The sequence below is a fragment of the Globicephala melas genome, chromosome 11 (genome assembly GCF_963455315.2).
Source record: "Globicephala melas chromosome 11, mGloMel1.2, whole genome shotgun sequence".
Classification (NCBI taxonomy): Eukaryota; Metazoa; Chordata; class Mammalia; order Artiodactyla; family Delphinidae; genus Globicephala; species Globicephala melas.
Genome location: NC_083324.2, coordinates 97,458,880 through 97,473,646, shown reverse-complemented (window position 1 = coordinate 97,473,646; position 14,767 = coordinate 97,458,880). Strand labels below are relative to the sequence as shown.

The 14,767-nt window shown below is 43.3% G+C and overlaps 1 protein-coding gene across 4 annotated transcripts in view; it reads left to right on the top strand.

Moving 5' to 3' along the window:
- Positions 1–14,767, top strand: part of DSP (desmoplakin) — a 42,523-nt gene that overhangs the window by 8,043 nt on the left and 19,713 nt on the right. For all 4 annotated transcript variants that reach the window (XM_060307792.1, XM_060307791.1, XM_060307789.1 and 1 more), the window contains exons 2-8: positions 4,267–4,366; positions 5,718–5,866; positions 6,571–6,745; positions 9,735–9,863; positions 11,631–11,681; positions 12,579–12,740; positions 13,256–13,360. In XM_060307792.1, the coding sequence (XP_060163775.1) occupies positions 4,267–4,366; positions 5,718–5,866; positions 6,571–6,745; positions 9,735–9,863; positions 11,631–11,681; positions 12,579–12,740; positions 13,256–13,360 (871 nt within the window). The remainder of the gene's footprint in view (positions 1–4,266; positions 4,367–5,717; positions 5,867–6,570; positions 6,746–9,734; positions 9,864–11,630; positions 11,682–12,578; positions 12,741–13,255; positions 13,361–14,767) is intronic.

The window sequence follows — 14,767 nt, the reverse complement described above, 5'->3', positions numbered from 1 at the left end:
CATGTTTTCCTTTTAGCCTCTGATGAAGGGATCTTTATGTAAACTGTTGGAACCCTTACTTGTTTAAACAAGTTTTAGAATGAATTTTCAAAAAAAGTGTAGTCAGTTTCTTTGTTGTACGAATAATTTGTCTTTGTAAGTTTGAAAATAAGAGAAGATTTCAGAAAGGTTAAAGACTTTTAAGGACAAATGTTATATTTTCAAGGCCAGCTATTAATTTTAGTTTAGAAGTCAATATTTTTTGATTGATTTGACCCAAACGAACTTTCTTTTCTTTCTTTCTTTTTTTTTTGCATGACTTCTTTCATCTTCCATGACACGGAAATGGGACTTAAAAATTGAACTCTGACCTCGTTAGTTCAATTCCTAACATGGCTTAAAATCTCTGCACCCCTAATACCAATACGTACCAGTGTTGAAAATTTCTTTGAGGCTAGGGATTTTTAAAGTCCTTATATGCTTGTTAAATAAGTATTTATTTTAAAATGATTTCTTCCGCTATGATGGAATTTTGCATTTTCCCAAATTGCACTGTGTGAAGAGGAAACTTCATTACCTTTACACAGAACATAGACTTCTAGATTATTTTCAGTAGGAGGAGTGAGTTTAGTGGTCTCATAAAATAAAGTTACAGATCAAAGGAGCTAAGGAAATCTTAGCTAGCACCTAGCCCAAAAGATGAGAAAACTGAGATCTAGAATATTTCTGAGGTAAACGACAAAAGACCTAAAATTATGTGAAAAAATATGATTTTTGACTTAAAAAGTTCTGAATGACACACAACATGCCCGTGTTCCCTGAAGCATGCTCTCCTGGCTCTCCTGCTGAAGGGTCCAGCCCTGCACAGCATCTGAGTGAGTGTCTAGTGAGTCGAAATCCTCTCCACGGACACTTCCTTCTTGATTTAAGTACAGTCATTTCTGTGTGGATCCTTCACTGGGCGGGGACAAGCAAGCTGAAATGTGAAGGTGGATTCTCTTTTCTCATCAATAAACCTCAGGGGCCTGAGTTGTCCTTCCACCTGCTCGATTTGATGGTCTGTTTCCCAAGGATGTTCAGACTGAAGTGAGATGCTTAGAGATGACAAACGGGACATGTAGATCTTACTTTAAGGACCAGACACAGTCTTGAAAAGTTGTGCCTAAGGAAATTTGATTAATTAGATCATACTTTCCTACAGACAAATCACAATACCAAAGATTCTTCATTACATTGTTCTAACACTTTAGCTTTTCTTTCTTTTTACTTTTAGAAAGATTAGATTTTTGTGAAGACGGTTGTTAATCTATTCCTAAAATGCCAAGGCAAACACATAGGGTTTTAGTGGCTATCAAGGGCATGTATGGTGAACATAGGCCTGTTGGTGAAGCATGAATAATTCTTTCCAGTATCATTAACAGCATATGAAGTTACCGTTTTGGTGTTTTTTTGTTTTTGTTTTTTTTTACCTTTTTGTTTTTTAAGTGCAAGTCCACCAATATTTTAAGCCAGCGTTTAATTGCCTCACCTCTTTTTCCTTAGTTCATTTCTAAGTGTCATGTAACTAACTACTCTAGTAGTTGGGTAAAAAGAGCCGAAGAGTTTCATATTTTGTTGGCAAATGAATTTAATGTCATAAATTCATTTTTAAAAGACTTGTGTATACACTTTGGAACTTTCATTCACAAGTGAGTTTGGCCTCTCTGCTTCTTTTTTATTTTTTGTACATTTTTATCCTGGAATAATTTTAGGATTATAGAAAAGCTGCAGAGATAGAGGGAGTTCTCCTACACCTCACCCAGTTTCCCCATCTCCCTCTGTCTTAGCACTCACTGTGTTAGTTTTTACAGTAGCACACGTTATTAAATCATTTCAGAAACTCTTGACTTTCCACTGTGCTAAGAGAGAGCCCTTTCCTTTGTATGCAAGGGACTGGCATTCTCTGTGGGAATCACCCTCTGAACCCAACTGCTGACCAGAATTACTAAATGTTTCAGAAGAAAGGGCCTCTCATGCCCCTTCATTAAAGAAAACAAATCTAATTACACAGGACCTCCCTAATTACTTACCCATCCTAGACTTCTCAGTGATGTTTCTGTATTTCTCCCTTTGTCTCTCTTTTTTCTTTTTTCCCTTTGTCTCTTGAATTTCTTTCCTCCCTGTTATAATGGGTGCATTTTGGAAAGTGTTCTAAGTCAAGTGGAATTTTGCACAAGTTTTGACAACGGATGGAGTCCTGTTAACATCTCAGCAATCCGAGAAGTGTGCCAGGTTTCCGGTCTGATTCTGAGTGGCAGGCAGAGAAGGGCAGCATTCATGCGGGGGGTGTGTGTGTGTGTGCGCGGTGCCCTGGTGTTGATGGGTGGGCAGTGCCAGGGCCTGCCTGGAGGAGCTGCGGCCTCACCTGGCACTGGTTCCCAGGAGAGCTGGTTTCTCACCCACATACTTTCAGCCAGGGCTGGCTTGCAGGGAAGCCTGGCCGGCAGAGAGAGAAAGCGCCTGTCCGATGTGAAATGAGGCGGAATCAAGGGGCGGTGGGAGGAGTTTCCCACATTCTTGTGACTTTACCCTATCTCTGCCTAGTACAGCCTGTGCTTTTCAAACGTTTTTTTTTAAACAGTGAAATTCTTTCTTCATTATTTATTTATTTAAAAAATTTATTTATTGGGACTTCCCTGGTGGCACAGGGCTTAAGACTCTGAGCTCCCAATGCAGGGGGCCTGGGTTCGATCCCTGGTCAGGGAACTAGATCCCACAAGCATGCCACAACTAAGACCTGGCGCAAATAAATAAATAAAATAAAAATTAGAAAAAAAATTGTATTTATTAATTTATTTATTTTTGGCTGCTTTGGGTCTTTGTTGCTGCGCGTGGGCTTTCTCTAGTTGCGGAGCACGGGCTCGGTAGTTGCGGCTCGAGGGCTCTAGAGCACAGGCTCGGTAGTTGTGGTGCACGGGTTTAGTTGCTCCGCCGCATGTGGGATCTTCCTGGACCAGGACTCGAAGGCCCCCAGGATCCGTGTCTCCTGCATTGGCAGGCGGATTCTTAACCACTGCGCCACCAGGGAAGTCCAGAAATTCTTTCTTTAAAACGCACACAGACACCCTTCCCGACACAGACACACATAAAAGAAAGTTCAGTACATTGAACAGGCGTCTGTTTTATCTGAAAGCTCAAGCCGGCCTGGCTGGTAGCTCAGAAGCCCTGGAGGAACTCAGCTTTCTTGTAGGACATTCATAAGACCTTTCCTGAACGTTAATAATTTAATGTGCTTTAAATCTCTCTTAAACTAAGCCGTAGCGGGCTGTGCTGTAGCATAATGTATCCTGGCAAATTAAAAAGTAAGACTTGTTTTATGATAGATTACTCTTTTTACTTGTATCTGGAGCAAACTGAATTTCTGTAATCTCTTTCTTTAAAATGTAGAATATCTACAACATTCTTCTTAAATACCACGGTCGTTTTAAGGTTTCTGCTACCTGTCTTCCAGAATAGCGCTACATTTGATATACACATGTGGGTGAGCATCATTGTACAGGATAATATTCTGGGGTCATCCTGAAAGGAAAAGTGGCTTCTTTTTGCATTAAAGATATTTAAATTTCCCATCACTTTCTTTACCCCATCCTTCCTTTACCATTATCAGCTTTTTCTGGTTGCAGAAAATATTTTTGCAGAATAAGCTTTTCTTTCGTCTCCTACAATTGTCCTCAGCCAGACTGGTCAAAGAAACCCTGCAGCTCTGGGTCTGATGCCACCTTTCCCAGGACTGGTGATGGCATTGATGTGGGATGAAGGGAGAGGGGTGACAGAGAAGATGCTGGAAATGTGTTTTCACAACTCAAAAGGATATTTCTGGACTAGATTTTATACCAGAAAAAAAAAAAAAAAAAAACTTGGTGTGAAGGTTAGTACAATTTGAAAAAGTTCTGTAGATTAGAAAATAGTATTCCATCATTTTTAAATGTCTTGCTTTTGGTAATTGTACTGTGGTTATATAATGGAATGGCTTTGTTCTTAGGAAATACATGCTGGAATATTTTGGGATAAAGAAGCGTGATTGTTCTCAAATGGCTCAGAAAAATGTATATATACTATACATAGATATACACACATACAGGGGGGAGGGGAACAAAGAGACATGGCCAATGTGAACAATTGGGCAGTCTGGGTGAAGGGCCTACTGAAGTGTTTTTGTCTTGTTTTTGCAGCTGTTTTGAAAGTTTAAAATGAGTTCAAAATTGAAAAAAAATTTTCATATTTTCTTTCTTTGTGTTTGCTCATCAGTCAAACCGGAACGATGTCCAGGCAGAACCAGAACACCATCCAGGAGCTTCTGCAGAACTGCTCGGATTGTTTGATGCGGGCCGAGCTGATCGTGCAGCCGGTAAGCTTTCTTTTTCTCCTAAAGTACTGTCCACACCTGGTTTTGTACCTGGTTTTGCTCCTGGTTAACTTAGACTCAGAGCCCTGACCTGTGCATTCTCTCCCCGCCCTCCTAGTGTTTAGAGATGCTTTTTCTCAAAACAGACGAGAGTGGGATGTCTATCTTCCTAACTTACTTGCAATGTTGGCTTAACAATGGGAACCAGTTTTCACATAGTTTTTTTCCCAACAAATATTTACACTACGGATTAACACCCTTTTGGAATTGCAACAACCTGTTGTCATTTCTCTGATTTTGTAATGCTTTCTTTTCCTAGAGGTGCAACCTGACATGTTTATGTCACTGGATTGTCATGGGTTGTGATGTACACCATCAATTGAATGTCTTTTTTCAGGAAAATTTACCATCTTGTGAGAACAATTCTACATGAGAAACATTACAAAATATGGATAAATAAGCAACTGAAAATTGAGGGGAAATGGTAACATTCGTGAAAGCTCACAGTATTTCTTGATGTTACAGAGATAACTTAGGATCTTATTGAAACAGGCTTAGAAGGCACGAGACCCATGATATTTTCCAAGTATCCGTCACCCAGCTCCCCACAAAGGTGGCCATCTCACTAAGTATCACCCATCATCAAAAGCAGGAAATTGATTGGCTCAATACAATTAACTAGACAGCTTTCTTTTTAAGAACCAAAAAGTTATCTCCCACAAGTTGCAGGAAGAGCTCAGTTTGTGTGTAAAAAAGACCTCATCTGGGGGCTGCCCTGGTGGCGCAGAGGTGGAGGGTCTGCCTGCCGATGCGGGGGACGCGGGTTTGTGCCCCAATCCGGGAGGATCCCACATGCCGCAGAGCGGCTGGGTCCGTGAGCCATGGCCGCTGGGCCTGCGCTTCCAGGGCCTGCGCTTCCAGAGCTTGTGCTCCGCAGCGGGAGAGGCCACAGCGGTGAGAGGCCTGCGTACCAGAAAAAAAAAAAAAAGACCTCATCTGGTACAGTGTTCTTATCACAGTGAAATTACAGTTAGATGAGTGTCCTGTGAAAATAAGAAAGATAGGCATTTAACACTGAAGTAAGAGAAAGGTCAGCACTCTGTGAATATGCTTTTAAAGGGGTCTGAAAATTTAAAATATAGGCTACAAATTTTGCTTCATGAATCTCCCTAATTTACCTCCCTATTTCAAATTAATAAGACAACTTACAGTTAGAGACTTTTTGCACTTCCGTGGAACGGGGCAGGGGACTTAAATATTTAAGTTTATAGCGGAAGCTTTTGCTTCTAGTAATACGCGTGAAGCTTTTCTCTCCAGTATTATGTGTTTCCTTCATGTGACTTCTTTCTTGTAGGAACTGAAGTACGGAGATGGGATACAGCTGGCGCAGAGCAGAGAACTGGACGAGTGTTTTGCCCAGGCCAACGATCAGATGGAAATTACCGATAGCTTGATTAGAGAGATGCGGCAGATGGGCCAGCCCTGTGATGTTTATCAGAAAAGGTATTGCCCACAGAGCGAGCGTGGTGCCCGCAGGCCTCGTGGAGTTGCACTCAATCCCCTGACCCAGGTCTTCCCTGAAGAAAGCACAGATATTCCCCAGAAAGGGCTCCCTTGCTTGGTATTAGAGCTTAATGTGTCTCTAATACAAATTGACCAAACCCACTACCTTCATCTGTCGTGGAATCACAAAGCTGCCATGCGAAGAACTAAACAGACCTGCCCAAGAGGGCGTGCTTCTTTTGAAGAGTGAGTTTGCTCTGAGACGTTCACTGTGCTTCCACTTAGGGGGCAGCAAAGACCTTTGGCACAGCGATTGACTTTGAAGAGTCTAAAATTAAGTCCAGCTCAGTTTAATGCATACAGAAATGAGACTCACAGAGTTGAAAATGCCGTTTAAAGCAGAGGTGTGTAGTCTGATTTTGAGATCACACTACCCAGGGCGCATGGTCCTAGGAAATTCCCAGGGTGGAACTTGTGAGAAGGTACAGGATGCTGCCAGGTTGGGCGAAGGCAGTTACACTTGCTGTGATGCTTTAGGCTTGGAGCATCAGAATATTTAAGGCTTTGCATGTGATCAAGAAAAAAAAAAATCTATGAGTAAAACATTTGTGATCTCTGTACTGACACTGAGGGGGCCGTTTGGCCAGGACATGTTTCATGGGCTGTTTTCCGGCAGTGGTGTGATTGTTTTCCTTTCCTTTCAGACTGCTGCAGCTCCAGGAGCAAATGCGAGCCCTTTACAAAGCCATCAGTGTCCCTCGAGGCCGAAGGGCCAGCTCCAAGGGAGGTGGAGGGTACACCTGCCAGAGTGGCTCCGGGTGGGATGAAGTCACCAAGCGCCTCACCAGCGAATGTCTGGGGTGGATGCGGCAGCAGAGGGTAAGCGGCTTCCGGTGGGAGGAGGTTGGTTCTCAGAGATCCTGGCCAGGTGTGCAGACCTGGCGGGATGGGGGTCGGGACATCAGCTGGCAGCAACCACGTGCTGTTTTCGGCATTTCCTCATATTCTTTTACTTTGAAATAAGTGAAAATTCAGGGATTTTTTTCTTCCCCGTGTGGCTTAGGGAACCAGCCTCATTGCTTTATAGTCGTACTTTATCACGTAGGTAATATTTAACACGTATCACTGAATTGCTAGATGGTGAAAATCTAGTTCTCACCGTTCACAGCTGGAAGATCTGTTATGGTAGTTCATGCGCCAAAAAACTTCATCGCTGAGCTCTTCAGGTGTTACTGAGAGGTGCTTAAGAGAAAAAAAGGGAACATTGTGGAGGTTCATTTAAAATATTAACAAATTGGAGGAGCTGGACACGCAGTAAAACTGGACCTTCTGGTTTGGTCTCGTTGGTTGCCTAACCTTATTATATTTTTGAAGTGTCAGCTGTCTTGTGCAATCATGACATCACTTCTGTGGGAGAGAAGTGAGATACTGGCATCAGAGGTGCTGAGCCTTTCCCTAGCACTGGAGTTTCTACAAAGGATGTTTCAGTGCTAATTATTGGTTTGTTGTTTTATGTAGTAATTATGTGCCGTAATGAATGTAGATGGGAATTTTGTAATGAAAACGCGATCCTGATGAGCTGTCCTTCTCGTGAGGAGGCGGGCGTGTTAGAATGATCAGTTGTGCAGAGATGCGGTTGTCGTTGTTGGAGAGAGTGGTTTCATTACTTGTTGTTGGGCCAATTTAGCAGTGGTTCTGAAGTTTCTCAGCCACTTAAAGATTTTTGTAGGTGTTCTTTGGCACGTGTGAAGGCTTATGCAGCTAAACATGCATGTGTGCATTCCTTCATTCAGTTAACCTTTTCTCCCACGTATTATAAAGACTTTATAGCACTTACAAGAAGGTGGGGTTTGTAGAGGAGGAGAGTCAGTTGTAATCCCAGAAACCTAAATACAAACCTATTTGCATGTTTCCCAAGCCCCTTCTAATCTTTGAACACACATTTCTGGAACATTTACTATGTTTTGGCAGCATGCCAGAAAATGAGGTTCAAAGCTTATGTCCCACAGCCCTGAAAAGGAATATTATTGAAGAAAACAAGATACATACAGCCAAATGCTAAATTTTTCTGCATGAGCTGTGCTAAAACCCTGCTCAGATGGGAGTGGGGGAGGGCTGGCACTCCCGTCCCTGCGGAATGGAGCCAGGAGAGAAGGCTGGGCCAGGCTCATGGGGCTTGGACTGCATGGGGAGGGTCAGTGACCAGTGACAGACGTTAGGTGAAACAGCCTTTGAACCAGATTACTTATGAAACGGCAAATTCCCTCATTTCTTCTTAGTCACTCTGACAGTTCTAGAACATGACAGCTCATAATTTGTCATTTTCTGTATTCATGTTGGGTGTAGCCTTGTAAGAATCTTTTGTAGCTCAGCATTTTAAAATTTTGGAAAACGGCATTATCACGTGGACGCAGTTTTCTGTCATGGCGGGTGGTGGGGAGAGGGGGTGGGGTGCACCCCTCTTACAGATGCAACTGATGAGCCGCTGCTTTTCAGATCAGGTAGCCCCCAGGGTTTCAAAGGGATTAAAAGCAGTTTTATCACTTGCTGCTTGTTTGCTCTAGCGTTCCTCTTATCCCTTCTTTCCCTAAGCATAGCCTGCATTCTTCCTCTCACTCCCAGGGGACTGAGCTGTAGGGCCAGCTGATAAGGGAGAAGTGTCCCCAGAGGCACAGTCCTTACGCAGTCACACAGCTCCTGGGCCAGGGTTGTGTTTCCCTGATTTGTGTTTCTGCTGATGGATGGGGCAGATACTGTACACCTGGCTGGTAATGAGAGGTGGGTTCGGGAGCCTGGTCATCTCATTAATTTCCCAGTGTACTCGCTTGTTTCTGCTTTAAAGTCGAAATGAGCCACGGGAGAGAAAGGTCAGAGTCCTGGGTAACTTGCAGTTGTCTGGTGGCTGCCCTTTCTGAAGGCTCGCCAAGTACATGAGAACATGGATGTGGCTTAGAACAATGTGTGTAATGTTCTTGCTGCAATACCAGTCTGGAATGTTTGCCCTCAGCATGTCCGAGAGATGACACAGGTGATTTGGAAATTTACATGAGCTCACGCAAAAGGAAGACAATAGACTCGCCACAGTACGAATCTTGTGAAATAATATGTTTGATTCTTACTGTGTGGCATTCTTAAATTGAAGTAGTGGAGACTCAAATTAGAAAGTTAGATTTCATTTTTAAAAAGCTAACATAAATCCACCATCTTCATATTGCCCACATTCATTGAAATGAAGGCATTGGGTATATATTGTAACTTCTCTTTGAAATGGGTCATAGGGAGTTTTGCATCCCGAAAGGCAATGCTAAATTCTGGATTTAAAGAGTCAAAAATCACATTGCTCAACACAATTTAAAGAAATAAACAATGAAAACTTCTCTTGGGTCAACTGTTTAGCTTGGGAAGTAGTACCTGACTGAGCTTAATGAACTATTATTAATGCACATTTAAAAATAACTGAATATTGAAACGTCTATCAGTATCTTATAACATTGTATCATACGTAGGTGCACACCCACAGCTGTATATACACACAGGCCACTTGCATGTGCACAGGTAGATTTTTAGAGGACACGATCTAGGTTTTAAGGATCTCATTTTGGATTCATCTCTCCTCAGCCCATCTTGAGCTAGGGACACATAAGTTGAGGGGACCTCCAGCTTATTACTGAGTTGGGCAGCCCTCCCTAGCTTTTTGGGAATTCCAAGCCTTTACAATTTTTTTTCATTTCAAAAATATTGACTGTTTACAGCTTCAGTTGTATCTCAGTGGAAGCTCTGTATGTCCCTGTGTATGTACCCGACCCCTGATGATGCTGTAGGTGAGGGGGGTCAGACATTGAAGGGCCCGCTCTCTCTCCCTTGGCAGGCGGAGATGGACATGATAACCTGGGGCGTGGACCTGGCCTCGGTGGAACAGCACATCAGCAGCCACAGGACCATCCACAACGCCATCGGGGACTACCGCTGGCAGCTGGACAAGATTAAAGCCGACCTGGTACTTTGGAACATTGTAGAGTCTTCCAAGAGTGTACTGAAGGATGCTGTAGTTAGTTGATCCCAGGCAGTTTGGGCTGAAACATGAGTCTGGGATTTCTTCCCCAACAGACTGGAACATTTTTTTTTAATCTTGGCATTTTTTTTTAATTGAAGTATAGTTGATTTACAGTGTTGTCTTAGTTTCAGGTGTACAGCAAAATGATTCAGTTATACATACATAGATATCTTCTTTTTCAGATTCTTTTCCCTTATAGGTTACAAAATATTCAGCATAGTTCCCTGTGCTATACAGTAGGTCCTTGTTGGTTATCTATTTTATATCTAGTAATGTGTATCTGTTAATCCCAAACTGCTAATTTATCCTTCCCTAGAAATTTTTAAAAATCCCATTTCATAAATGGGGATGTGGAATCAGAAAGACCGACTAGGGATCGCGCTAACCCTCCAGGACTAAACACACACACACACACACACTCGTTTATGCCACTGGTACATGCATGTTCTGAGGGGTGGTAGTTCTCTTCTGCACAAAGCAGACCGTCTCTTCAAATAGAGAAAATGCGACAATCCTCTAGTTTTATTTTGGTGAATCCTCGGTGCAGTCCTTGGTGAAGCCTTTCCTATGTGGTAATTAAACTGTATTTCTAATAAGGAAATCGTGTCTCATCCTGACATTTTTCCTTTGCTGAAAGGACTGACTTGAAGCTGGGTCCAAGATTACAGCCTAAAATATTCATCTGATTTTAAGTACCTGGCCACCCGATCTCTACACTTTAAATCACTGACTTTTTAAGAATTGAAGTATAGTTGATTTACAATGTTGGGTTAATTTCTGCTGTACAGCAAAGTGACTCAGTTACACACATATATATATACATTCTTTTCCATATTCTTTTCCATTACGGTTTATCACAAGATGTTGAATATAGTTCCCTGTGCTCTATAGTAGGACCTTGTTTATCCATGCTGTATATACTAGTTTGCATCTGCTAATCCCAAACTCCCCCTCCAGCCCTCTCCCACCCCTCTCCCTCTTGGCAACCACAAGTCTGTTCTCTATGTCTGTGGGTCTGTTTCAGTTTCATTGATAAGTTCATTTGTGCCATTTAAATCACTGACTTTTGGGGCTTCCCTGGTGGCGCAGTGGTTGACAGTCCGCCTGCCGATGCAGGGGACGCGGGTTCGTGCCCCGGTCTGGGAGGATCCCGCATGCCACAGAGCGGCTGGGCCCGTGAGCCATGGCCGCTGAGCCTGCGCGTCCGGAGCCTGTGCTCCGCAACGGGAGAGGCCGCAGCAGTGAGGGGCCCGCGTATCGCAAAAAAAAAAAAAAAAAAAAAAGTAAATCACTGACTTTTGTACGTGGCCCGGAGATGCTCATCCCCATTTTTTCCACCTTTTTTTTTTTTTTTTTTGCCTACTTTTGTCTACCTGAGTATCTGATCAGATCTCTCCCTCTTTTCTCTAAGATCTGAGGAGTCCTAAATGATATTTTCAAACTTTTAAAAGTTTGTTTAACAGTGATTCTTTAAGCGACAGTGATGAGCCCTTTCCTTTTAGAGATGCCACCACCAGGCCAGTGAGGTTTGCCTCTAGATCAACTGAGAAAGGTCCCTGTGGGTGAAAGATTTCATAGAGCAAATTCTTCTTTCCACCAGGGAATCTGAAGTTAGTATGTATTTGACAGAAGGAGATTTAGAAGGGCTGTTCTCTCTATATAAACCCTCAAGGGGAATTAAATAATTACTCACTGTTGGTCTTCTTCTAGCGTGAAAAATCTGCAATCTACCAGTTGGAGGAGGAGTATGAAAACCTGCTGGTAAGATGACTTATTTCTGAAGGTTCTGTGTTCAGTGCAATTCGGTTGTATAAATGTGGACCTGGGGATAAGGCACCTGCTTGGCATTATCCCTAAGGACCCAGGAAGTGCCTGGAAGTGTACCAAGGGGCTTATAGATGCTGATTTTATTTCTACTGCTGTGTTCCCTTTAGAAGGAAATTTGAAAAGAATTTTTTTCTGAAGACAGTACTTAGTTTTTGCAAGTTTAAGTGTCACATAATTAGCACTTGTTAAGTACTTGCAGTTAAAGCCATAAAGCTTTTCCACTTGTGAACTGTAGCCTTTTTAGGAAGTATAAGCAAAAGTAAGACTTGTTTTCCTTAGAGAGAGGTTTATCAGACCATCATCACCATTTTATGACAAACTGAATCAATTACTTGACTCATAAGGAGAGATATGTCCATTCTTCTGCCTATTTGTGTCACCCTGTCTTCCCTTTTCCAGTATTTCCTTGTTGGCAGTGATACTATTTAAATAACATGGCCAGTGGTGACACAACTATTTTCCAAGATGATGGCCCCTTGACTTTTGGGGATGTGGGAGAGGGCAGAAAAAGCTTGATTTATCTTTTTTAATAATCTGTTTTCTCTATATAATCTAAAACTAATTATTGAAGCCAAACACCAGTGTCTGAATCAAGACCCTTCTGGATTAGGCTATTTCTTTGAATCTAAAATTGACCCCTTACTCATCCTAAGTCTGGGTGAGTCCTTTTCACCTACCAGCTGATCAGGGAATGCAAAAGATGAACATTTGACCAATTCTTGGGATTTTTGTTGGTAAAAGGGATCACCGAGGGTTTATCTGTGAAATCTGCAGGGAGCATCATTCATTTGCATATTGTTGTCCTAACGCTGCTTTGACCTTCCTGTGCAGAAAATATCCTTTGAGAGGATGGACCACCTGCGACAGCTGCAGAACATCATTCAGGCCACGTCCCAAGAGATCATGTGGATCAATGATTGTGAAGAGGAGGAACTGCTGTACGACTGGAGCGACAGGAACACCAACATCGCTCAGAAGCAGGAGGCCTTCTCTGTAAGCCCCGGGGGTCGTGCGGTGCTGATGAAAGCACCTGTGATCGTTTAATCGGCCACCTGTGATGCAGCCTCAGTGGGGTGGTCGTGAAGAACCATTCCTTTCTGAAGGCTTTTCCGTGACTTAAGAGAGGCAGTGCAGGGCTTAGCATCTCAGAAGACAGCAGACGGGGTGAGATTGGTTCGGTCAGACATCCTCGAGTGTGTGTACCGCAGAGTGTGGTGGCTTAGAACCGAGAATTAGAAAATCTCAGTATGTGTTGTAGCTCTGTCCCTTCACCTGGGTGAATTCAGACAAGCCGTGTCACCAGTCCGGCCTCAGCTGCTTACTGGATGATCTCAGACATCTTTCTGGTCTTAAAAATGCTAAGGTTCTTGAGGAACACGTAATGCAGTTCTTTGACATTGTTCATTTCCAAAATGCAGTTTTGTGTTTGACTTCCTTTAACAATGGCGGGGGGGATGGAAGGCTGCCGGTGACTTGTTCTACAGGACTTGTTTTTCTTTTATTCGCAGATACGCATGAGTCAGCTGGAAGTTAAGGAAAAAGAGCTCAATAAGCTTAAACAAGAAAGTGACCAACTTGTCCTCAGTCAGCATCCGGCTTCAGACAAAATCGAGGTGGGCTTCGTGAGATTTATATTCTTATCAGGGGAAAATAGGGGACCCTTTTCAAAAATTAAGACTATACAGATGAGCGGTTCTGACCCAGCATAAAGCCGTGACAAGTTGATTTTATCAATACCCTAGACCGGGGGTTGGCAAGCTTTTTCTGGAAAGGACCAAATAATAAATATTTTAGACAGGCAGGCCATTTGGTCTCTGTTGAAATTAACTCTGCCATTGTAGTGTGAAAGCAGCCATAGCAACATGTAGATGAACGGTTGTGGCCGTGCGCCAGTGAAACTTTATTTATAAATGCAGGTGGTGGCCCGGATGTGGCCCTTGGGCTGTAGTTTGCTGACCTCTGCCCTAGACTGCCATCTCTGGGCTGTGCTCAAGGCTGACATTAGCTGGTAGCACTGGTATGACCATTTTGATTGTTTAAAAAAATCCAGATATTTCCGTATCAGTTGGTAAGCATCACTGCCTTCGTCCCCCACAGGCCCTCTTCATGGCAGGTACCTTTGTAACTGAAAGTAGGGGCGGTCCAGCTATTTGCTGCTCAAAAGCTAACAAAGGGGCTTCCCTGGTGGCGCAGTGGTTGAGAGTCTGCCTGCCGATGCAGGGGACACGGGTTCGTGCCCCGGTCCGGGAAGATCCCACATGCCACGGAGCGGCTGGGCCCGTGAGCCATGGCCGCTGAGCCTGCGCGTCCAGAGCCTGTGCTCCACAACGGGAGAGGCCACAACAGTGAGAGGCCTGCGTACCGCAAAAAAAAAAAAAAAAGCTAAGAAAGAGGCAAGGTTGGTGGAAAGGAAAGTGTCCTTTATTTTGGATGCCGGCAACCTGTCCAAAGGCCACCTCCCCCCACTTAACAATCAGGCGCCAAGAGCTTTTATCGATGCGGGTTGGGGGCTACCTGTCGAAACAGCACAGTCAGCTCTGACAGTCATCTTAAAATTTGTCGTGCCGTGGTCTGATCAGCGTCATCTTGATTGTTTTAAGTGCAGTTAGTCTTTAGTTCCAGGATCGGTTTGTCCCCATTTCTTTGAGGCCAGTTCTTAGAACTGTGGCAGCTCATGTCATGGCTACAGTCTGGTCATCATGTAGTTCACTTCTTCCACCTGGTGTGGGTTTCAGTCTCTATTAGACAGCTCACAGGATATTGTTCAGAATATTATCTATAGCCCTTGAGGAGGAACTAAAGGTCCTTGACTAAGCTTAATGAACAAACTATTGTTATTTAGTCTTGTTGGACTGTTCCTTTGTTTCTGCATTTTCTCACTTCTCTGATTAAACTTATTCTTTGGCTAAAGTTTTTTCACAGACGGAAGGCAGGTTGAGGACATGGGGGGCAAGGACCATTGTGTCCTGCTCTGTTTCACCTTGGACCTCCGCATGATCCAGCAGCGGTACAGGAACAGG